General features: G+C 41.2%; 1 protein-coding gene across 10 annotated transcripts in view; it reads left to right on the top strand.

Moving 5' to 3' along the window:
- LOC127008298 (potassium channel subfamily T member 2-like) overlaps positions 1-26,443 on the top strand; it is a gene marked incomplete at its 5' end in the record, with an annotated part of 214,028 nt that overhangs the window by 87,440 nt on the left and 100,145 nt on the right. For 7 of the 10 annotated variants that reach the window (XM_050880138.1, XM_050880128.1, XM_050880199.1 and 4 more), the window contains 3 exon segments: positions 10,290-10,424; positions 22,232-22,343; positions 25,501-25,626. In XM_050880138.1, coding sequence (XP_050736095.1) covers positions 10,290-10,424; positions 22,232-22,343; positions 25,501-25,626 — 373 coding nt within the window. 10 annotated transcript variants of the gene reach the window in all.

Here is a 26,443-nt window from a genome sequence, read left to right as displayed (position 1 = left end):
TCAGCAGGTTATTCTGTAGACTACTCAGCAGGCTACTCGTAGACTATTCAGCAGGCTACTCTGTAGACTACTCAGCAGGGTACTCTGTAGACTACTCAGCAGGCTACTCTGTAGACTACTCAGCAGGCTACTCTGTAGACTACTCAGCAGGCTATTCCATAGACTACTCAGCAGGGTACTCTATTGGCTACTCAGCAGGCTACTCTAGACTACTCAGCAGGCTACTCTGTAGACTACTCAGCAGGCTACTCTGTAGACTACTCAGCAGGCTACTCTGTAGACTACTCAGCAGGCTACTTTATAGACTACTCAGCAGGCTACTCTGTAGACTACTCAGCAGGCTACTCTGTAGACTACTCAGCAGGCTACTCTGTAGACTACTCTGCAGGCTACTCTGTAGACTACTCAGCAGGCTACTCTGTAGACTACTCTGCAGGCTACTCTGTAGACTACTCAGCAGGGTACTCTGTAGACTACTCAGCAGGCTACTCTGTAGACTACTCAGCAGGGTACTCTGTAGACTACTCAGCAGGGTACTCTGTAGACTACTCAGCAGGGTACTTTGTAGACTACTCAGCAGGCTACTCTGTAGACTACTCAGCAGGGTACTCTGTTGACTTCTCAGCATGCTACTCTGTAGACTACTCAGCAGGCTACTCTGTAGACTACTCAGCAGGGTACTCTGTAGACTACTCAGCAGGCTACTCTGTAGACTACTCAGCAGGCTACTCTGTAGACTACTCAGCAGGCTACTCTGTAGACTACTCAGCAGGCTACTCTATAGACTACTCAGCAGGTTACTCAGCAGGCTACTCTGTTGACTACTCAGCAGGCTACTCTGTAGACTACTCAGCAGGCTACTCTGTAGACTACTCAGCAGGCTACTCTGTAGACTACTCAGCAGGCTACTCTGTAGACTACTCAGCAGGCTACTCTGTAGACTACTCAGCAGGCTACTCAGCAGGCTACTCTGTAGACTACTCAGCAGGCTACTCTGTAGACTACTCAGCAGGCTACTCTGTAGACTACTCAGCAGGCTACTCTGTAGACTACTCAGCAGGCTACTCTGTAGACTACTCAGCAGGCTACTCTGTAGACTACTCAGCAGGCTACTCAGCAGGCTACTCTGTAGACTACTCAGCAGGCTACTCTGTAGACTACTCAGCAGGCTACTCAGCAGACTACTCAGCAGGCTACTCTGTAGACTACTCAGCAGGCTACTCAGCAGGCTACTCTGTAGACTACTCAGCAGGCTACTCTGTAGACTACTCAGCAGGCTACTCTGTAGACTACTCAGCAGGCTACTCAGCAGGCTACTCTGTAGACTACTCAGCAGGCTACTCTGTAGACTACTCAGCAGGCTACTCTGTAGACTACTCAGCAGGCTACTCTGTAGACTACTCTGCAGACTACTCAGCAGGCTACTCTGTAGACTACTCTGCAGGCTACTCTGTAGACTACTCAGCAGGCTACTCTGTAGACTACTCAGCAGGCTACTCTGTAGACTACTCAGCAGGCTACTCTGTAGACTACTCAGCAGGCTACTCAGCAGGCTACTCTGTAGACTACTCAGCAGGCTACTCAGCAGGCTACTCTGTAGACTACTCAGCAGGCTACTCTGTAGACTACTCAGCAGGCTACTCTGTAGACTACTCAGCAGGCTACTCTGTTGACTACTCAGCAGGCTACTCAGCAGGCTACTCTGTAGACTACTCAGCAGGCTACTCTGTAGACTACTCAGCAGGCTACTCTGTAGACTACTCAGCAGGCTACTCTGTAGACTACTCAGCAGGGTATACTCTGTAGACTACTCAGCAGGGTACTCTATTGGCTACTCAGCAGGCTGCTCTATAGGCTACTCAGCAGGTTACTCTATGCCACTCTGCAAACTGCTCAGCGGGCCACTCACCAGGTTACTCTAGGCCAGGGTTCTTCAAAGAACGGGTCGCGACCCAGTACTGGGTGGCGAGCTCGTATTCAGTGGGTCGTCACATAATAATAATAATAATAATAATAATAATAATAATAATAATAATAATAATAATAATATAATCCATGTTGTCATAAATATGAGAGAGAGAGAGAGAGAGAGAGAGGGGAGGGGGCGGTGGATTGTGGGGAAGGGCCACGCGTACAAGTCCGGGACAGGATTAATACGCGTTCGAAATCTTCACGCGTCACAGAAACTACCATATTATCAGTTGGCAGTTGCGTTTGTACCGCGTGAGCGTGAGTGTAGACACAGTACCCAGTGGCACATACTGTTATACCAAACGCTTTGACGGCATGGATCGTTTTGTAACAAAACAAGTCACTGTTCAGTCGCCAAGCACGTGTGCACCTGATAAAGACACACAAGCCTCATCCACATCAGCTTCCTCTTCAGAGCTGCCTGCCAAGAAAGTTAAATCATGGACAAGGCAGTACAGCGATGAATTTCTGAAGTATGGCTTTGTCAGGTGTGCACAAGAGAAGGGTGAACCAAAGCCACAGTGTGTGATTTGCAGTGAAATTTTTGCAAATGAAAGTTTGAAGCCATCAAAATTAAAGCGACATCTTGAGACCAAGCATCCTAGCCTCATTGCAAAACCAATCAAGTATTTCCAGAGAAAAAAAAGCAAATGATGATGTCAGCGAAAGTTCTATATAAAACAACTATTCTTAATGATAAAGGACAACTAGCATCATATTTAGTTTCATACCGCATTGCTAAAGAGAAAGTACCATATACATACGGTGAGAAACTTATCCTCCCGTCCACTGTGGATATAGTGAGCACGATTCTTGATGGCAAGTCGGCAGACAGGATAAAATGTGTCCCTCTCAGTGATACAACAGTGTCACGGCGGATAAGTGATATCGCGGAAAATTTGGAATTTCAGTTGGTGTCACGTCTACAGTTTGCTGGAGACTTTGCTATTGGAAACTTACGGTGGACGAGAGGGTTAATGTATAGTTTTACCTGATGTATTGTGGTCTACAGAATAGGTTTTACAGAGTAGCCTACTTGCTACAAAACAGACACTCATTCTCTCATCTTAGTCATTTCAGTAGATTTTGGACTTAAACAAAAGATAATTACATATGTTCTTGTTTAGTGCAATTAGTCCCAATCTCCATTAATATGTGGAAAGCTACAGATTGAGAAAACAGTATCCATGGCTATTATATTCATTAGTTTCATAAATTCAGATGGTGAAAAATACTATTGATATATAGTTTTATCTGATGTATTGTGAACTACTGAATAGGTTTATAGAACAGCCTACTTCAAAGTGTCTCATTCTCTCATCTGAGTCATTTGAGTAGATAATGGACTTAAAAAAAAGTCATAATTACAAGTTTTCCATGTGCTTTGTGTAATTAGTCCCAGTCTTTGTCGGGGTCTTCGTGGTGCAGTGGTTAGCACGCTCGGCTCACAACCGAGAAAGCCCGGGTTCAATTCCCGGGCGGAGTGGAAAAGTTTGGGCGGCTTTTCCGATACCCTAAGCCCCTGTCCACCCAGCAGTGAATGGGTACCAGGTATTAATCGGGGGTTGTGTCCCGTCTCCTAGGATCCGTTCCCTTCTCCTATAATTCCTTCCCCTCCTGTATCTCTCTGGCACATGACCACAGATGTTGCACCGACTAAACAAAACTTTCCAACTTTCCCAGTCTTTGTCAAAATATGTAAAAGGTTACATACACAGTACCTTGCCCCATACACACACTCATCATACTTCAATCCTGGCATACTGTGGGCAGATTTTAAGAGAGATTGTCAGTCCATCAGTTCAGGCTGCAGGCAGATCATCTGTCCAATTTCCGCCCATACATGTTCAGCTTTGCCTGCAGTCAACAGAACTATCTGGAAAACTGACAGTTTAATTGAACGTGTATGGGGGGGGGTGGGGGGGCCTTAGAGAATCCTGATTTATTATTCCTACAATTTTTTGTATGCCAATAAATATATATAGTGGCGTCTGTTACAATAATTGGTTGCACTATGAATAATGCTATAGATAACATGTTTTTATGGATAAAATTTAGATTCTACAAAGAAAATGAGGAATATTGGCCACAGGATGCTGTGAACCTATGACATGTTGACATTATTTTTTCATGTTTTTGATGTTTAGCAGTTCAGTTACTTCTCTGTAAAAGTACTTAATTTTTAGGAAATACAGATACTAGGCCTCGAGTTACCACGTTTGAAATTTATGAGTGCTCACACAAACACCCAGGGAAATGGTGTTAACAATTCTTGAATAGGTAATGTGTTGACATTTCAAATATCCTGCCACGGGCAGCAGTTTATTTACACGGTTCACACACTTCCTAACAAGCTTTCTGCTAGATCTATCCAACACTAATTGGCTACCATAATGGCACCCCCACAACAATAGCCCCCTCACAATATTCTTACAGCAGTTCCTGTAGGTGACCGTTTACAGGAGACAGCAATCATAGCTGAACAAAACATTCACAGAATGTAAGAAGATGCAGCAGAGGTGACACTGGCCACTCATATAACTGACGCCTTTTACTTACCCTCTCTCCCTGCCATCACAACCCCAATGCAATGACTTGATGGAGATACCTATTTGTACACATTTGCAGTATACAGAGCCTGAGCTCAAACTTGGATAGTTCTGTCTCAATTTATATTTGTCTAACTTTTCCTTCATTTTATGGACACTGCCTGCTTCAACAATGTCTTTGTTTAGTCCATTCCACGTATCCACACTCCTGTATGGAAAACTGTATTTCTTTATGTCTTTCAAACAAGTCCCCTTTCTCAATTTCTTGCTGTGTCCTCTTAGTTACCTCCTCCCTTCCATCTTGATTAAATCATCTCTATCCGACACATCCATTCCACTTGTATATCTCTACAATGTTATCAGATTTCCTCTTTCTCTTCTTTCCTTGCATGTTGGTAGGCCCACTTTCTCCAATCTAGTCTCATATGACAGACTTTATAGTTCTGGTACCATCATAGATGCATTCCTTTAAATCCTTTCAAGTTTCCTTATATCTTTCTTCTTGTTCGGTGACCAAACAACTGCTGGATATTCTAACCTTGGTCTGATCAATGTTGTTATTAGTTTCTTCATGTCCCCACGTAAGTAGTGGTGAGGCGTTTCACTAATGCAGCCATCTTGGCTAAACTTGGCAGCTCCATTGCGTAATGATGCAGTGTTGTTTGGCCAAAGGGTCACCTGAATGAAATGTTTGGGTAAGGCAAGCACATGAGGACAGAGCCAAATTTATGGAGGAAGGGTAGGAGGAGTGGGAATGTTACTCTATCTGTGGCAGGACATTTGAATAATTTATTTGTTTTATTGTAATTTTAGACTTATGATCAATTTAACTTACAACCTGCCTGCTGGTCCCAAACCTTGTCTTAACTTGCGGACTACCTGTATTATGCAATGTAGCAGCCATCGGCCAGCAAAATAGAGTGAGAAAGTTCATTATCCTAAATTTTTTTAGCTCCAGAGCAAGAAACTGGAAAAAAAATGCAGATCTCAATAGGAATTACAAAACTCCAGACTAGAGGCTGCAAAACGTTTAACCTCAGACCTTGCTATCATTTCCGATTGGGATAAAAGGAACCTTGTGTCCTTTAATGCCTCAAAAACCCACCTTTTCTCCACCTATCAACTCGACACAATCTTCCAAACACCTATCCCCTATTCTTCAACAACACTCAGCTGTCACCTTCTTCAACACTAAACATCCTCGGTCTATCCTTAACTCAAAATCTTAACTGGAAACTTCACATCTCTTCTCTCATTAAATCAGCTTCCTCGAGGTTGGGCGTTCTGTATCATTTCCGCCAGTTCTTCTTTCCCACACAGTTGCTATCCATATACAGGGGCCTTGTCTGCCCTCGTATGGAGTATGCATCTCATGTGTGAGGGGGCTCCACTCACACAGCTCTCTTGGACAGAGTGGAGTCTAAGGCTCTTCGTCTCATCAGCTCTCCTCTAACTGATAGTCTTCTACCTCTTAAATTCCGCCTCCATGTTGCCTCACTTTCTATCTTCTATCGATATTTTCACGCTGACTGCTCTTCTGAACTTGCTAACTGCATGCCTCCCCCTCTCCCACGGCCTCGCCGCACACAACTTTCTACTCAAGCTCATCCCCTTACTGTCCAAATCCCTTATGCATGAGTTAACCAGCATCTTCACTCTGTCATCCCTCATGCAGGTAAACTCTGGAACAATCTTCCTTCATCTGTATTTCCTCCTGCCTACAACTTGAACTTTTTCAAGAGGGGGGGTATCAGGACACCTCTCCTCCCGCAATTGAACTATCTTTTGGCCACTCCTCTGAGCTTTTTATAGGAGCAGTGATAGTGGGAGTTCTTTTTTTTTCCCCTTGAGCTATCTCCTCTGCTGTAAAAAAAAAATAAAAAAAATAAAAGTGTAGAGCCAGAGGTTAATTAATGATCTTTACATGAAAGAAGTAAGAACTGCAGAAGAGACAAGGGTAATCTCTTGGTTAACCCCTTTTGACTGCAAAAATTTTCTCGGGATATCCCCTCAAATGCAAAAGTCATCAGAAAATGAACTTTGAAACTGAGAAAATGTCATAAAAGATGTTTTATAGAAAATTTTCTGGTGCACCCTCCAGTGAAATCTGTTTCTTTCTAGGTTGTTGCATTCGGCTGGAATTCCATGACTCCCCCCAAATTCCAACTTTTTACTGTGCGATGTACAGAAAAATTTATTGAAGAAAAATTGCTCATTTTATCACAATGGAGTCTGTAAAATATAGTTTATAATCTTTGACCCGGAAGTTTACTGCCTAAAGAAATCCAAAGTTGCAGTGAAACTCAAATTTATTTTTTATTTTTTTATTTTTTTCATTCTGTAATGAATCTCATTGAATATAATTTGTAGGAAAGCATCCTTATAACTCTACTGTGAAATCAGATTTTATTTGGATTAACCACTTGGCTGGAATTCCATGATGCCCCCAAAATTCCAACTTTTTACTGGTGCGACGGACAGGAAAATTTATTAAAGAAAAGTTGCTCATTGTATCACGATGGAATCTGTAAAATATAGTTTATAATCTTTTATTCAGAAATTTACTGCCTACTGAGAGTCAAAGTTGCAGTGAAACTCGGTAAATATTTTTTGTAAATATTTGTAGTTTTTTCATTCAAAAATGAATCTCACTGAATAAAAGTTGTAGAAAATCATCCGTATAACTCAACAGTGAAATCAGATCATGATTTGGACTGACCGTTTGGCTGGAATTCCAGGATTCCCCAAAATTCCAACTCTTTACTGGTGCGACGTACAAAAAAATTTATTGAAGAAAAGTTGCTCATTTTATCACGATGGATTGTGAAAAATATAGTTATAGTCTTTCACCCGGAAATTTACTGCCTACAAAGAGCCAAAGTTGCCGTGAAACTCAAAAAATAATTTTTGTAATTTTTTGTAGTTTTTCATTCTGGAATGAATCTCATTGAATAAAAGTTGTAGAAAGTCATCCATATAACTCAACTGTGAAATCAAATTATGATTTGGACAGACCCTTTACCTGGAATTCTATGATTCCCCAAAACATCCAACTTCTGCCTCCCACTCATTGGTTCATCTAGAACATCACGTATATCAGTGGAGGTGTCAAGACTACACTCAGCACGCACACAACGAGCAGAAAATAAAGGGGGACCGCCGAAACAGGACGTCTGAGGGAACATAATCGCTCTACAGATGCCATGATGCGTAGGCAGGAACTGTAGATTATTTTTAGCATTGAGTGGTGGTAAGGGTCAAAAGAGGTGCCAGTTAGTCATTTAGCATCGACAGAGACCTAGTAACGGCGCCCTTCAAATTCCGGATAGCTTCTCGCTCCCCGGCGCTGGCGTCATGCTCTTTGCCCACGTTTGATAGAACTATATGATGCCAGCTGCATCAATGTCATTAAGGGCTTAAGGGGACCCTCTGCCTGTAAAATCTAAAACTTCAAAGATGTCACTTTTTGAGAAAAAATTACCAAAGACTCCTATCATTTGTTTCTCCATTATCTGTGAAAGTTTCAGGTGTCTACGATGAAATTTTCTGTCAAAAAAAGAAAAAAATCATATCAAGTGTACCTGAGTAGTCCTCCCTCTTCATACCCCAGTTTTCTATTTACGACTTCAATTGTTTATACCATTACACACTAGATAGGCTTTTTTTTTGCTTCATTTTTGTGATATTTCTCTAAAAATATATGATTGCTCCTGATATGGCATCATCCCTTAACGAGAGAGCTTAGCTGGTGTGCTGCTCCCCCCATTGGGCAGTGTTTGAGAAAACTGTAGTTTTCTCAAAACGTAAGTTTTTGGCATTTGAAGAAACATTCCTCCCTTAGTTTCTAACTTATGATAAAAGAGATGATATATGGAAGCTAAGGAAAAAGACTTTTTTTTTTTTTTTTCCAACATTACTAAATGTTTTCTCAGGTTTAGGTACAACATCTTTCATCATCTTTATATTCTTTTGATGTGAAGACAATGTGTCATGTTAGGTGAGTTGTGCTGTGGTAGGTGTGCATGGAGGTATCCCTAATGGCTGTGGCTCTTGTGTGCCAACAAATTGTGGAGAGCTAGCACAACCCTGTGAGGATTCAGTGGTATCAGTGGTTGAGGAGAGAGGGGTAGGTGGAGATGGGGGTAGCAGACTCAAGGTCGCCGCTTCATTCGCATCCAGCGCCGTTGAACTACAGCTAACACTCTCTGTTTCTGAGCCTCTTTGCGCCTTGAAGCCTTCAGCATGGTGGTGTAACAATATAGTGTGCAGTAAACAGTGTGTCATAGACAAAAGGAGTGAGGGTAAATGGTCTGAAGGGAGCAGGAATGATGGCAGGATGAGTGGCGAAGAGTGACAACCAGCCTCTTCCACTGTTCATTCGCATCTAAGCTTGTGAGAGGAGTAATTAGTGAAGCCTTGAGGTTCATAGAAATGCCAGTTTGCTTCTAGATGCCAGTGAATATCATATGAATTTCCATGACAGATTTTTTTTTTGCGGAAAAATGAGTGGAAGACATATACACCAACGCGTTCCCTGCCGACGTGAGTGACATGGAAGGGGGGTGGGTGGAGAAAATTGGCCAAAACTCTTTAATTTTTACGGGTTTCATGACATGATAGCTGAAGTGCTCTAGAACACATGAGATATTTTTCAAATATTTCGATTTTTTGAACAATATTTGTGACGCTTCCCTTAATTAAGCAGTTCACCCTCTTCCATCTCTGCTTGTCCTTCCCCACACTCCTCAGATGCACCTTGTAGGCCACCAACCGCACATCCCCATTGTAGTAGATTAATTTGAGACTAGGATGCTTGGAGACAGGCATTGTGCACATGCACTGGAAAGCCAACATATCATGCTACGTCCGGCATCAGTGAACGAACTCTCGAGCTGTGAGCATAGCAGTGAAGCTGTTGAGTCTCTCGGAGCAGACTTGCAGGCTGATTCAATGTCTGGATAGCTAAATGAAGGGTCTCAAATATTCTGGGAATAAAAATGAGAAAATATAAAAAAATAAACAAAAATTATGTGGGTAAAGTTTTCTTGAAATATGAAAGCTAAGATGATGTAAATATGCAGGCAGGGGTCATGTGACACAATATGGCATAACCTTCCTGTATCATGCCATTAGGGTAAGTGGTAACTTTTTTTTTTTTTTTCTTTTTTCTTCCTTGAGCTGCTTCCTTTCCTGTAAAGAAAAAAACAATTTATGAATTGTATAAAGTTTTTGTTATTTTCATCAATAATGATTGAATAGATACATTGAGAGTGTATAATGAAAATTTATCATATTTTCATTTTTTAGAAACATTTTGCAATTTTTGCAATTTTGTATTGCAAATCACATGAAACTCAACAAGGAATGTCTAATAGTTGGAAACTCATGAAAACTGCTTGATAACTCGAAAAAATGATTTTGTGTAGATCATTATTTTATAGGGAGTTTCTAGAGAGAATAGGATATCAGAGATAAAGATAAATAGATCATGTGCACATATTAACATTAATTATATGTATATTAGTTTACCTTGGTTTACCCCAAAGTTGTCAGATTACAGTTTGGTAATAAGAGAAACTGAAAATCAAGGTGCTAAGAAATGTGTGTATGGAAAAAAATGAACCCATTAATATTGATGAGGTTATGTACTGATGGCATTATCAGATTAAAAAATAAATCTCATTTCATTGTTGTCAAATGAGCTAGATGTTCCCCTACATTTCATGATCTTGGATTATCTTGGATAATGATATGAGTAATCTTTTGCAGTCTTGATGACCTGCTGCGAGCAGGCATCAATGTAGCGGAAAATGTAGTGGTGGTGAACAAGGAGCTCAACAACTCAGCAGAAGAGGACACCTTATCAGACTGTAACACCATCGTTGCCGTCCAGACAATGTTCAAGTAGGCCAATATTATGGTTATTGCAAGATACACTAAAGTACAATCATCATCAGTAGTGAAAGTTGTAAGGCATTCAGCTTTGCAGTATTTTTCAATTTACAAAATATTTTAGTGGTGCTGATGCATGTATGAATTTCTTTTAATGCCTTAAATGTTTATATCTTTGCTATGACTTACATAATCAGGTAAGTCCTTACTGTGCTTGTTTGTCAGGATTTTTTTTTTACTTGTTTTTTCTTTGTATAATGTAATATCAAAATATATTAAAATTTTGCATCCTTGTTTGGAACTGAAATACTTTATTCATTGTTTTCAGTTGTAAAATATGTTGTAGCTTAAATAACTCAGTTACATATAATATTGGTAAATTGAAATAGGTGGGTGGTGAATTTTCTCCATGTTACACTGATGTAGAAATTGCTTGGAAAATTTCTAGTAATAGCTCTCAAGTTAAATTATAGGCTCACTCATCAAACTCCTTCATCTAAACCCTTATCATCATTTTCTTAAAGCTTTTAAGATTAGCTGCAGTTGAAAATGGTATCAGAGTGATACTTGTGCTTTCAAGGGACATATTACTTTGTTATCAAACACATGGATGTCTGTACATATTTCTTCAATGAGTAACTCCATGGTGGTTGGAGAAGTGATCTATATTATCTATCACCCAGCAAGTTAACAAACATCTAAATTTTGAGTTTTATTTGTATTCAAACGGGCGCCTCTGAAGTGAATTGTAATAAAATACGGAGCCTTGCGTCCATCACGTAAATTTGGTCTGAGATCGCATCACATTGGACAAAATTAGTGTTGGACAAACAAAAAAAGCTATGGGAAAACTTAATTTTGTCAGAGAATATCTTAAAACTAGTACTCAATTTCCCAGATATCGGATTTCCTGGACAAGATCCGGGGTCCGGCAATTATTGGACATATACCCTGTCATTTCCAGGAATTGAAATAGATTCCTGGTAAAAAAAATCTGGGGTTCGGGTAAGTCAGGCAGTTGCCAGACATAAGCTTAGCCAAATCCTAATCTTCAACACCTCAGATGGTTGCGTGTTGTTGTGGTGGCAGTGATGGTCATGTCACTCCACAACAGGTTCACTAATTCAATAAGCTTCGTATTCTTGTTCGGTTGTTCGATTCCTCTACAGTGGGGCACTGCGACTAACATTTTTCTAACTACCAAATTCAATAGGATAGAAACAGCCCAAGTTTCATAACTACTGATCAAAGCCTCAGAATTAGCAAAAATATTTCCATTGGTTGGGAGGAATAAGTGGACAAGTTGCATCAAGATGGCTATAAGTGCATTTAAATTGATTTCCCCTGTGTTACTTGGTCAATCAATGTGCACCAGGTACTCGTTATATGCAAGGGTTATGTTCTGCAAAAAGCTTGCATAAAGGGGCTATTACACTGGGCCAATTTTTCGTGGGTCTTCAGTCAAACCACGATTTCCGCTAGCGTGGTTCTTATTTGTTTCGTGTTATTGCTGCTGCTGATGATGGTGAGTAATACCGTCGTCCTTCGGTGAAATCTACCGTAGCTTTGGAAGATCGTGGACATATCAGAAAACCACGGAAATATGAGAACCACACCAGCGGAAATCGTGGTTTGACTGAAGATCCACAAAAAATTTGCCCAGTGTAATAGCACCTTAATGTGAATTTGCATATATCAAACCTATCATCCCATTAATTATAGGGGGTTATGTTCCACAACCCGTTTTCCAACCCTCTAACTATTTATTCCGGCATCATTTCACAATAATAAAGCACTAAAGCAACAATTGGTATTTTGAATCTTACTGAAGGAAAATCAGGACATGGATATTATACCATAGCTGGGCACGATAACAGAAAACCTTATTCCCGATAACCGATAACTGATAATGAAAAACCTTATCGGTGATAACCGATATTCGTTAACTGGAGACACAAATATAGGCGATAACCGATAATCGATACCCGATATAAATCCACAATTCCGATACTAGCTAGCGATAAGTCTGAAAAGCGAAAACGATACTATATTGATATTTCAGATAGAAAAACATAGATGAATTAAAATTTTCATTATCTATATTTTAGAAAACTTACAAAACCTGAAGACCACACGTTGACACGTACACATGGATGGTAATACTAGAAAAGCCTGAACCAGCGTTGTGTTATTTGGCGTCCCCACCGTCAACGCTTTTGTTTACAAACACTGGTCTCTCGTGAACTGTGCATGCTCAGACCAGCAAGCGTAGACCTGTACAGTCTCACAAAGCTTTTCAACCGTAATTAAGAATTGCTGGAAGGCTGAATCAGACATACAGTACCACTACCACCATCCCCGCTGTTTCTAGAACGACACTCTGTAAGAGTTGTATTTATATGTACAGAGTGTCGTTCTAGGAACAGCGAGAATGGTGGTACTGTATGTCTGATTCAGCCTTCCAGCAACTACTCTTAATGTGTTAAAAAGCTTTGTGAGACTGTACGGGGCTACGCTTACTGGTCTGAACATGCGCAATTCACGAGAGACCAGTGTTTGTAAACAAAAGCGCCAGCTTTTGAAGATGGGACACCAAATAACACAACACCGGGTGCCTTCAATACCATGGCATGCTCACAAACGAATATGGAATATCAAATTTGAGGCAGTGAATAATCATTTTAATGTTGATGATCTAAGTATGAAATCTCTTCACCGAAGATATTTCATGCCCCGAAGTTTTTTCACACAACACCGGGCGCCCGGGCCACGTTTAGGGAGGAGACAACGTTTTTTTCTGAAAGGCGGAAAAAAGTAGCGATTATCGCTAGTTTGGTTACAAAAGTAACGAAGATACCGATATATATTTAAATAAGTAGCGGATGGCCGATAACCCGATTTTGTTATCAGCGATAAAGTATCGCGATAACTTATCGCGATAACGCCCAGCTATGTATTATACTCGAAGTTATATGTGTCATGCCCCGAGAGTTTTTCTCTTTTTCTATTTTCCTACACGACCTCTGCGTGTATCGAAAAAACACACAAGAAATTGATCAAGACAAGGTGAGGGTATTCGCCGGCTGCCTGGGATTGAACCCTCGACCAACATGACGGGAGAGCCACTCCTTACCGAGTCGGCCAAAGAGGGATCCCCCTGGCTAAGTGGGTTATGGGAGGCTCGTTCATCAGGCATAGTCGCCGCACTACATATGTACCCAATTCAGTCATGCTGACTGCTCTTCTGAACTTGCTAACTGCATGCCTCCCCTCCTCCCACGGTTCCGCTGCACACGACTTTCTACTCATGCTCATCCCTATACTGTCCAAACCCCTTATGCAAGAGTTAACCAGCATCTTCACTCTTTCATCCCTCACGCTGGTAAACTCTGGAACAATCTTCCTTCATCTGTATTTCCTCCTGCCTACGACTTGAACTCTTTCAAGAGGAGGGTATCAGGACACCTCTCCTCCCGAAATTGACCTCTGATTTTGGACACTCCTTTAACCTCTGTTCGGGAGCAGTGAGTAGCAGGCCTTTTTTTTCTTTTTTTCTTTACGCCCTTGAGCTGTCTCCTTAGCTGTAAAAAAATAAATAAATAAATAAAAAAAATAAAAATAAAATAAAAAAGAGCTTTTCCGAGCCTGACAGCCCAGAGTTGCTGATTGCTTCTGGGGAGACACACCCAAAGTCTACGATTTAAGCTGATAATTAGCTACCTGAGGATTAACTTTAGGATCAGAGATAGGAAAAGGTTAATTATAGGCGAGGAAATTGCGGGAAACCATTTGCACCCGTCACCCTCAAGTGCGAGTCGGCCACCATACCTCACCAACCAGTCGCACCGTGCCGCTACTCGCATAATAGCGAATTTTTCTCGCATTAAACAAATACTTGGCACATTTAGTTTAGTCGCATATGAGCAAATTCGCATATTTCGAACTCGAATATATCGAATACCCGGTGTATTGCCAAGTTTCCCATAAGTGTCGCGGATGGAGGAGGAGGAATAAGTGGGCAAGCTGCATCAAGATGGCCTGTGGAGACATCTGGGGAGTTGCATGGGAAGGATGGGCACCTGCTCCCTCAGTTTAGTAAACCTGCTGGTCATGCAGTGTTGTGCAGAGCTAACAAGTCTTTGCTAAAATGGCACTAAACACCCTGCTGAGTCCACCAAGTCAGTCGTATAAGCGAATGTAAACAAAACAGATATCATTGTTATAAGTGTGGCCAGTGTCACATCTTTCCCCTCTTTTTACTTCTACGAATGTTTCATTCAACTATGATTGCTGTTTCTGGTAAAGGGTTTCTCATAAGAATTGCTGAGGGGATATATGACTGAGCTGTTGTGTGGGATGCCAATTTGTTGGTCTCACCTGATCCACTGTTTCATTTAGCTCATCCCCTCACCCATAGGTCAACTGAATACAGGTGTGTGATGTTGCCCTTCTTGATCTGCCCACTACTACCACTACTCGCTGCTCCTAAAAAGAATCCAAGGAGGTGGCCTAAAGAGGGGTCAGTTTCGGGAGGAGAGGTGTCCTGATACCCTCCTCTTGAAGGAGTTCAAGTCGTAGGCAAGAGGAAATACAGATGAAGGAAGATTGTTCCAGAGTTTACCAGCATGAGGGATGAAAGAGTGAAGATGTTGGTTAACTCGTGCGTAAGGGATTTGGACGGTAAAGGGATGAGCATGAGAAGAAAGTCGTGTGCAGCGTGGCTGCGGGAGGAGAGGAGGCATGCAGTTAGCAAGTTCAGAAGAGCAGTCAGCATGAAAATAATGATAGAAGATAGAAAGAGAGGCAACATTGCGGCGGAATTTAACCCGGTAGCAGCGACGGGGCAAATTTGTGCCATGATATAAACCCCCCAAAAATAGATGATACATAGTCTGATCACAAATGCTTTGATATATGTTATGAAATGGTTTGTGTGTGGGGGTGATTTTTTTCTCATTTTTCCCTCTTGGAGGGACCATTAAGAAACATGATCCCCGCTGCTACTGGGTTAAGAGGTAGAAGACTATTAGTAAGAGGAGGAGAGCTGATGAGATGAAGAGCTTTAGACTCCACTCTGTCAAATAGAGCTGTGTGAGTGGAGCCCCCCACACATGAGATGCATACTCCATGTGAGGGCTGACAAGGCCCCTGTATATGGATAGCAACTGTGCGGTGGAGAAGAACTGGTGGAGACGATACAGAACGCCCAACCTCGAGGAAGCTGATTTAGTGAGAGAGGAGATGTGAAGTTTCCAGTTAAGATTTTGAGTTAAGGATAGACCGAGGATGTTTAGTGTTGAAGATGGTGACAGCTGAGTGCTGTCGAAGAATAGGCGATAGGTGTTTGGAAGATTGTGTCGAGTTGATAGATGGAGAAATTGGGTTTTTGAGGCATTGAAGGACACAAGGTTCCTTTTACCCCAATCGGATATGATAGTAAGGTCTGAGGTTAAGCGTTCTGCAGCCTCCAGCCTTGTGTCATGTAATTCCTGTTGAGAAGGTCTTCTGTTGAAAGAAGTTGAATAATGCAGAGTGGAGTCATCAGCGTATGAGTGGATAGGACAGTTTATTATGGAAAGAAGATCATTGATGAATAACAGGAAGATAGTGGGTGATAGAACAGAGCCCTGTGGAACACCACTGTTGACAGGTTTAAGGGAAGAACAGTGACCGTCTACCACCATCTTGCAGGAGTAGGTAGGAAGACACCTACCGAACGGGCGTGAGCTACTCCCGGTGAGGATATATGGGAAGCGAGGAGGGTGCTGAAGCCCTTCAAAGACCCTTCCCATGTCCTCACTAACTGTTTCCCTTTTGTCTCATCAATGCCAGAGGGCAGTTCAGCATGCTCTCAAAAGACAGTTCCTCTCTCTTTCTACACCACACTACATTCACACAACACACACACCTTTTCCCAAAATTCAAATTTCAAAATGACTAATGAAAACACTGCCTCGGAGTCCCCACCTGGGGGGGGGGACCATATATCCCCCAGGGAGGACTTCCCTTCTGGCTGCTGACTCGAGAGGTGTCCTGATAACTCCTCGAACCTCCTCCTTATCAATTTCTGCAACATTTGCGGTCTTTGTTCTAATTTTCATTCTGTGGAACACCATCTCTCCTCCTCTAAACCTCACCTTCTCTTCCTCACCGAAACACAGGTTTCTGAGGCTACTGACAGCAACCTCTACTCTGTTCCCTCCTACTATCTCAATCCTAAATTTCAATCCAAAGCTGGATGTTGCGCCTACGTGCGCAACGACATCACATGCTCTCGTGCCCACGACCTTGACTCTTCTGAATTTTCCACCATCTGGCTAAGACTTCATTGTCATTCTATTACTAAATACATCTGTGCTGTTTATCTCTCGCCTAACTCTACTAACTATGTAAAATTCTTCGACTATTTGAACTCTAAAGTGGAGCACATCTTGACTCACTCTCCCTTTGCTGAAATCTCCATCTTGGGAGATTTCAATGTTCACCACCAGCTTTGGCTTTCATCCTCTTTCATTGACCAGCCTGGTGAACAAGCCTACAACTTTGCTCTCCTCAACGACCTAGAGCAGTTGGTTCAGCACCCTACTCGTATTCCCGACCATTTTGGAGACAGGCCCAACATTCTAGACCTCTTCCTTACCTCTAATCCTTCTGCTTACTCTGTCAAACTGTTCTCTCTGTTGGGCTCCTCCGATCATAACCTTATTTCTGTAACCTGTCCTATCGCTCCTGTACATCCTCTGGACCCACCGAAGAGGCGATGCTTCTGGCATTGTGCTTCAGCTCGGTGGGACAACCTGAGGATGTACTTTTCCGATTTCCCGTGGAATGATTACTGCTTCCAGGATAGAGACCCCTCTGTGTGTGCTCAGCGCATCACAGAGGTGATTGTCTCTGGAATGGAGGCATACATTCCACATACTTTCTCTACTCCCCATGCTAAAAAGCCTTGGTTTAATCATGCTTGTTCTCGTGCTATTAAAGATAGAGAGGCAGCTCACAAAAGGTTCCAGAGCCTTCGAACTCCCGCTAACTTTGGTCTTTACATTTCAGCCCGGAATCGTGCCAAATCTATTCTCCGACTAACCAAAACTTCTTTCACTAATAGAAAATGTCAACACCTTGCTTCTTCTAATTCTTCCCGTGACTTCTGGCATCTAGCCAAAAATATCTCCTCCAATTTCACTTCTTCCTCTTTTCCTCCTCTCCTTAACCCTGACGGCAGCACTGCCGTCTCATCTGTCTCTAAAGCTGAACTCTTCGCTCAAACTTTCTGTAAGAACTCCACCCTGGACGATTCTGGGCATATTCCTCCTACTCATCCTCCCTCTGACTCCTTTATGCCTGTTGTTAAGATTCTTCCAAATGATGTTTTCTGTGCCCTCTCTGGCCTCAACTCTCAGAAGGCTTATGGACCTGATGGAGTGCCTCCTATTGTCCTTAAAAACTGTGCTTCTGTGCTGACACCCTGCCTGGTCAAACTCTTTCGTCTCTGCCTATCAACATCTATCTTTCCTTCCTGCTGGAAGTATGCCTTTGTACAGCCTGTGCCTAAGAAGGGTGACCGTTCAAATCCCTCAAACTACTGCCCTTTAGCTTTACTTTCCTGTCTATCTAAAGCTTTTGAATCAATCCTTAACCGGAAGATTCAAAAGCACTTTTCCACTTCTAACCTTCTATCTGATCACCAGTATGGATTCCGCAAGGGGTGTTCTACTGGCAATCTTCTTGCTCTCTTAACTGACTCTTGGTCATCCTCTCTTAGCCGTTTCGGTGAAACTTTCTCTGTTGCGCTAGACATATCGAAAGCCTTCGATAGAGTCTGGCACCAGTCTTTGCTTTCTAAACTGTCCCCTTTCGGATTATATCCCTCTCTCTGTTCCTTTATCTCCAGTTTCCTTTCTGGCCGTTCTATCTCTGTGGTGGTAGACGGTCACTGCTCTTCCCCTAAACCTATCAACAGTGGCGTTCCACAGGGCTCTGTCCTATCACCCACTCTCTTCCTGTTATTCATCAATGATCTTCTTTCCATAACAAACTGTCCTGTCCACTCATATGCCAACGACTCCACTCTGCATTATTCAACTTCTTTCAATGGAAGACCCTCTCAACAGGAAGTACATGACTCCAGACTGGAGGCTGCAGAACGCTTAAGCTCAGACCTTGCCATCATTTCCGATTGGGGCAGAAGGAACCTTGTGTCCTTCAATGCCTCAAAAACTCAATTTCTCCACCTGTCAACTCGACACAATCTTCCAAACACCTATCCCCTATTCTTCGACAACACTCAGCTGTCACCGTCTTCAACACTAAACATCCTCGGTCTATCCTTAACTCAAAATCTCAACTGGAAACTTCATATCTCCTCTCTCGCTAAATCAGCTTCCTCGAGGTTGGGCGTTTTGTATCGTCTCCGCCAGTTCTTCTCCCCCACGCAGTTGCTATCCATATACAGGGGCCTTGTCCGCCCTCGTATGGAGTATGCATCTCACGTGTGGGGAGGCTCCACTCACACAGCTCTTCTGGACAGAGTGGAGTCTAAGGCTCTTCGTCTCATCAGCTCTCCTCCTCCTACTGATAGTCTTCTCCCTCTTAAATTCCGCCACGATGTTGCCCCTCTTTCTATCTTCTATCGATATTTCCACGCTGACTGCTCTTCTGAACTTGCTGACTGCATGCCTCCCCCCCTCCCGCAGCCCCGCTGCACACGACTTTCTGCTCATGCTCATCCCTATACTGTCCAAACCCCTTATGCAAGAGTTAACCAGCATCTTCACTCTTTCATCCCTCACGCTGGTAAACTCTGGAACAATCTTCCTTCATCTGTATTTCCTCCTGCCTACGACTTGAACCCTTTCAAAAGGAGGATATCAGGACACCTCTCCTCCCGAAATTGATCTTTCTTTCGGCCACCTCTTTTGATTCTTTTTTGGGAGCAGCGAGTAGCAGGCTTTTTTTATTATTGTTTTCTTTTTTTGTGCCCTTGAGCTGTCTCCTTTGTTGTAAAAAAAAAAAAATAGAAGAGATAGAATGGCCAGAGAGGAAACTGGAGATAAAGGAACAGAAAGAGGGATGGAATCCAAAAGAGGGCAGTTTAGAAAGCAAAGACTTTTGCCAGACTCTATCGAAGGCTTTTGAGTTGTCTAGCATGCAAAAGAGAAAGCGATCTGGCTAACTAGCCTACTAAAATTTACAGCAGGTCACTTCTGCACATCAGCCAGCTGGCAAGCTGGCTTTTAAAAATCTAAATTGGTGTTCCCAGAGCCTTTCCTTTCTTTTGTCTTTCTCGCTGCCCAATCCGAAAGGAAGAAATCAGACTTGGTGTATAAAGAAACTAACGAGTGAGAGAGAGAGATCTTTGAAAGTGGTTGGTCACCACTAATTATTGCATTAATATGCGTGCCAAATAATATTTTGTCGATTTCGGGTTGGCGGGGAAAGTAAATGGTTGGGCGGGATTGGGCGGAATGTGGTGCCGGCGCAGCGGGTTCCCAGTCCCGACCTGCTGACGAGTACATGTCTAGTTAACCCCCAGCCCCCACACGGCAAGGAGTTGGCTCGCTTACCACGTACATGCTGTACAATGGCTTGCAAGCCTGCTGGGAAACCCATGGGCAAGATTTACCCACTGACGTACGAGCATACATACTGAGTGAAAAAGTGGATGTTGGCGGTGGCCAAGTGGATAAGGTGGTGAGCGTGGGGTCGGACTGAACAACAACAAAAGGCAGATAATGCCAACCGGTGCACTCGGGCTAGGACAAACGAAAAAAATAAATAAATAAATGGGTGTTGGTTGGCAAAATGGCAAGGGCCAGACCCAAATTGTATTTTCTCCATAGATTTAGTTATTCCTATGACGCGGTTTCCTGTGGCATGGCCGTTGCTCAGAACCAATTAACCGTGCCATACATGACTCGACTGTATATATATATATATATATATATATATATATATATATATATATATATATATATATATATATATATATATATATATATATATATCATGCATGTCGTCCCCAAACCACCTTAGTCGATCTGACCCAGGCCAGCCATGCATAGTAGCCTATTGCAGTAGCTGCCAGCTTGTGCCAACCTGCACATGTGTCACATTGCTGCTTGGGGACAATATATATTTGTGTGGGGGGGGGGAGGAGGGGAAATGGATTTCATGTTAGGTGATATTTTCTCCAAACATATTTGGCAGCAGAAATTAATTTCATGATTCTTTTGTAAAATTTGTATTGACACAATTTGAAACTGTTCCTTTTGGTTGAAATGAAGATTAATAGATTAAATACTCCATTACACTGTGTTATCCCCCCAAAATTTTGTAAGTTGTCTTAAGTTTTTCAACTGATTTAGGACAATTTTGCACTGCTGAATCCGAAAATGACACCCGTTTCTCTTGATCAGGTCAGGTTTTTGTGCTAAGTCGATTTAAAAAATTCAGATCTTATAACTAAATCAATTACATTTTTGTGACGGTTGATTTTTGTCAATATTTCTCATCCGCAATAGGTTTTTAAGATAAAAAAATTGTTTTCTAACACAATTAATTAATTAAATGTTACAAAAATTGATTAGTGTATATTGAATAGTAGACATTGATAAAGGTAAATACATGTAAATTGGATATTAGGTCATCATTGTTCAAAATTCAGAGCATGAACTTCCATTTTTTCGAACTCCTAAAATGCTCAGTGGTAGGGATGTCTCTCCTCAGAGCCCAACAGTAATCAGCCATCGTGACTGCATCCCAGCATCCCTGATACCTGGTCTCTATCTCTTTCTTGTCCTGATGGAATCTCTCCCCCTGCTTGTGGCTCATTAATCCCAGATTCTCAGGAAACCGATCCATATGTGAGAATAAATAATGCATTTTGGTGCTCATGTTGCATCCGAGATTTCTGAAAGCAGTCTGCATATTGGTGACAAGTTCTGCGTAGTTCCTGGCCTTCTTGTTGCCAGTCAAGTTCATCATAACAAGAACAAAAGCCTTCCGTGCTTCCAGTTCCACTTCGTTCATTGGGTTTTCAAACTCTAGATCTCTGATGAGCTGACAGATTTGAGGACCCTCAAAGATGCCAGCTTTCAACTTCATGGTCAATCCTGGAAAAGCATGGCGCAAGTAAGTGAAGCAGTCACCATCCTTGTCCAGAGCTTTGGTGAACTGTTTTATCAAGCCGAGTTTGATGTGCAGCAGTGGGAAGAGTATCTTGTCTCTGTCTACCAGAGGGTTGTTTATGACATTCCTTGCTCTGCAAGGCACCAATTCCTCCCGTACAGGCCAGTCCTTCTTCACGTAATGCTGAGCTTTGTCCCTACTATCCCACATGCACAGAAGGCATGGGTACTTCGTGAACCCAGACTGTTGTCCCAACAAAAAGTTCACCATTTTCAGGTCAACACAAATTGGCGCATGTAAACTCTTCAGAATTCGTTTATTTAAAGAAATAAGAAAGAATTTTGCCTCATTTAAATAGAAAATATCCGTAAGTGTAAAGAAACGTAAAAAATATCATGTGGCGATAGATAAAAACGTTGACCTGATTTTTGGATTCAGCACATCAAAATTGTCCTAAATCAGCTAAAAAAGCTTATATGATAAAATTGTTGTTGGCCAGTGTTATCATTGACTGCAGTATACAATATTTCTTCAGCTATTATACCTTATGTGTAAAGTTAGCTGTGGAGATTTTGCTATGTTATTGCTCCTCCTAATGAATATAAATTTTCTCAAGTATCATTTTATTGTATGTGCATAAGGCAGCTTTTTATATGTATTGTGATGTTCATATATATCATATCTTGCAGGTTCTTCCCAAACATCAAAATCATCACGGAGTTGTCTCAGTCATCCAACATGCGCTTCATGCAGTTCCGAGCTCGGGATGCGTACGCTCTGCACCTGTCTAAGATGGAAAAGGTACACCTCTCCCCACATGACCATATTGATGGACCTGAGCGGATAATCGAGTCATTGTCACCGGTAACAATCTCGCTGTTGCTGTCATTAGTGTTTGGTCTAGTGTACATGTCGTCCCCAATCCACCTTAGTCGACCTGACCCAGACCAGCCACGCGTAGCAGCCTATTACGGTAGCTGCCAGCTTGTGCCAACCTGCACAAGTGTCACATTGCCGCTTGGGGACAATAAAAGGCTCATGTTTACCTACAACAACACTTGATGTCAGTTCAGAGAGCATGAAACACATACATTATTGTTATCTTACATGCATTCTGACATCTCTGTATACCTCTTTTTTTCTCTCTCTCTCTCTCTCTCTCTCTCTCTCTCTCTCTCTCTCTCTCTCTCTCTCTCTCTCTCTCTCTCTCTCTCTCTCTCTCTCTCTCTCTCTCTCTCTCTCTCTCTCTCTCTCTCTCTCTCTCTCTCTCTCTCTCTCTCTCTCATGTATTTATATATATATATATATATTTGTATCTGATACTCTTTCAAATGGCTCACATTCTCTTGTTTGTTGCCAAGACTGCATATTCAGTAAGACATCAATTTTTGGATTTGGCAGCACTTATGGTACTTCTTTTCTGAAAATGTAATATTTTGTGTTAAGCTGAGTGTGTTCTGGCATAATCTGAGGTGGTTATGGAGGCCTGTGAGAGGGTTTTAAGTGGTTTGTTGTCCTTTCACCTTCCTTTTCCCTCTTGGCCACAAGTGTAGACTGTATGGAGTGTAGCTGGTGCTTGTGGCTGACTCTAGGTACAATATTGTCTGTTTTGCTGCCTCACTTTTATACACTCATGACACTAGTTAGATGACAACTAGAGATGCCTTCATAGTGTTGGACGCTGGCTGTAGAAATGACAATGGGTAAACCTTCAGTTTCACTTAAGTACACTCCATTAATGAACTTAATATTATTTTTCAGTGAATATGAATATACCAGAAAGCTGAAGATTTACACTAATTGAGCAAACTTGCTAGACAGAGGTATTGTGTTCCAGCAGCTTCATAAAATTCAAAAGCCAAGATTCAGCAATTTTTTTCCGTCATGCATTTTTGTAAATAATATTTTGAAATTATATATATATATATATATATATATATATATATATATATATATATATATATATATATATATATATATATATATATATATATATATATATATATATATATATATATATATATATATATATATATATATATATATATATATATATATATATATATATATATATATATATATATATATATATATATATATATATATATATATATATATATATATATATATATATATATATATATATATATATATATATATATATATATATATATATATATATATATATATATATATATATTCCCTTCTATGGTGATCCTATGTTTAGCTGCAAGAACACAGTGAGGCTAGCAACAGGTAGTGGTAGATGGCAGTGATGAATGGCAAGCTGGCATGCTAGTGCCTTAATCTCTCCTGCCAGCTGGCCTGTTCTTGTGTCCCCTACCCCATCACACTCTCAGAGTTGCTGGGGTGAGAATGCATGACATGTGTTTCATAGGTCATGCTCCACTTATGTGTCTTGTCATGCTTCCTTCCTTTTTTATTTCAGTTGTAATGGCAGCTACAGTTCAGTTCATGATGGTTGCCTGCTAGGCGTGAAACACAGTTCTCTTAAGGTTTCCTCCTTCTCAAATGTCGTTGGAACTGATGTGGGGTGTCTTTAATGACCAGATGGTTTCAAAGTCGTCATCATTCACATGTCTTTCTTTCTTGTGGATGATTTTCTCTGTTGACTAACACTAACATATTTTGGCATCTTCATTTTCTTGATACAGTGGATAAAACTTTTTTTAATTCATAGCACATTAAAATATGTGTGCATGTGGAATGATGTGAGGAATGCTTGTTTGGCTCAGAATGCCAGTGTAAAATATGAAAGTATGATATAAGAGAGAAAGTAAGGATTGATAAACTACACTCATATTCTGCGTAACATAATTTTTCAAATTGCAATGTCAGTTCGTAAACTTCATATCTACAGACTAGCAACTCATGTATTATATTCAAATGTAGCATATTTTCGTAAATTCATTCCATGAATCAAGCATCACTTTATTTCTGCACTGAATATTTGGAAAATTTCTTATGTAGTGTTCATTATAATAGCAGGCTCAAAATAAGCAAGTATATTGTCACTGACTTTATCCCTTGGTCAAAGTATCTTCATTGTTTCAGTTTTTATTTTATTTTGGGTAAATACTTTCATAGAGTCTTCCAAAACAATTTTTTAAATAATTGAAGCACACCCCACCCTACATTGTGTGGGAAATGGGTTAAGGTACTTTGTGTTTAAATAGGCTTAGAGATTAACAAGTACAGTAAAAATTAAATCTGCTTTGACACTGAAAGCATTTTCTTTAGCTGTGATGCATTTTATTTCATTGGGTTTTGTACAACTTGCAGTAAGAAAAGTCATACCCTTTATTACCTATTACTGGAAAACATTAGTTGAATTTTACAGATGTAGTTATTTTGACTAATATAGCCTATTTATCTAGTCTTAATGTAATTTTAATATTAACATTCTAAATATGCAGTACACTGGATTCTTTGTCAAGTCAAAAGCAAGCTCTGTATGTCAGTGTTGACGTTTTAAGTCTGGTGGTAGGCACTGAATAATAAACTTTTTTTTTTTTTTTTTTTTTTTTTTTTTTTTTAATCTATGTATGTGGGGCATTGCTTAACATTTTTCTTTTCTTTTTTACATAGCAGCTATTAGTTAGACATCACTTTGTAGTGATAAGTTGAATAGTTTCATATTCTGGAGATCAAGGAGAGTTGCCATCCCACCTATTGAGTAGCCTGTAAAGGTTCTCCTTCAGGCCTTAATAGAAAATCTGTTCATATATAATTTTTTTACTGATAAAAGTCGACTATCGAGGCTGAATGAGCAATAAATATAAAGATATCACCCCATGTATGCTGGAACTGTGAAGATGGGCAGGAAAGGGAACAGCTTCTCTCTATGCTTTGGAGAGATGGCTTCAGGCGGTTGTCCCAAAGCTTTGTTGTGTGAGTCTTGGTGCCTGATAGTGGCTGTGTTGTGTATAACCTGCAGGGTAGCCAGCCTCAGGGCCCTAGGAGTCGCCCTGCATCTCGTCGCTCCCGTTCTCGCTCATTCCGACGGCGGCCTCCGCCGCAACAACCGATTTACTACTCAGAAGTTATAAATCAGCTGGAACGGGTAACCTTCCTGCCGCGCCGTTGCGGTCAAAACATATTACTGAACTTTCGGATTTCTTGGCTTTTTTCCCGAGAAATCATGGACACGCACGGCAGAGGTTATGATGCACCTGCACATGTTTTACTTATTGCTCTGGCCTTGTGACAGTCTTGAATATGTCATAATAAACACCCTGAAAATTATTTATGGTGTATTCACTTTCTTTTTGATATGCCAATTTAGTATTGGTCATGGCCTCACTGCACTGCGATCCTTGATTTCTCACGTGTGAAGTTTAACTTCAGCTTCTGAGTCACCCTGAGGCTTGCTGCATCCCGGCGGTCTGCTTGATGCTTGGTACGGCGAGCTCTAGGTTCATAACTCATTTGGAATTCCTCATATTTTCAGACTCGCCCTCTACTTTATACATATTTAACAAGAAAGTAAGATTTATACAGTAATATTTCTAACTTTTTTTCTCTGCTGTTTGACATTTAAAGTAGTTAACATTAAAACTCATATTCTTCAACCAGGAGGAGACCTTGTGAGACTATCATACCTCCATGTCTCTTTTTGGGCACAAAACCCAATGTTTGTGATGACAAGTGCAGTAGCATGAGCCCCTTCCTCCTGCAGCCATGGTCATTCCCTGCACCAGTCCAACTTTGATGTATCATTGTGTTGGGAGAGGATGGGTTCTTCGTTACTTTGTCATCATCATTTGAAGTTAGAGGGATCTAGAACCTACATACAAGGGCAAATGTATATGCATAATTGTGCTTTCTCAAGACTTAATATTTCTAGTTTTCACAAATGTCTAACTCAAAATTAATTTTCA

This window comes from Eriocheir sinensis, chromosome 4 (assembly GCF_024679095.1).
Source record: "Eriocheir sinensis breed Jianghai 21 chromosome 4, ASM2467909v1, whole genome shotgun sequence".
In the NCBI taxonomy this organism is placed as follows: domain Eukaryota; kingdom Metazoa; phylum Arthropoda; class Malacostraca; order Decapoda; family Varunidae; genus Eriocheir; species Eriocheir sinensis.
Note: the sequence above shows the minus strand (reverse complement) of the source record. Positions and strands in the feature narration are given on the sequence as shown.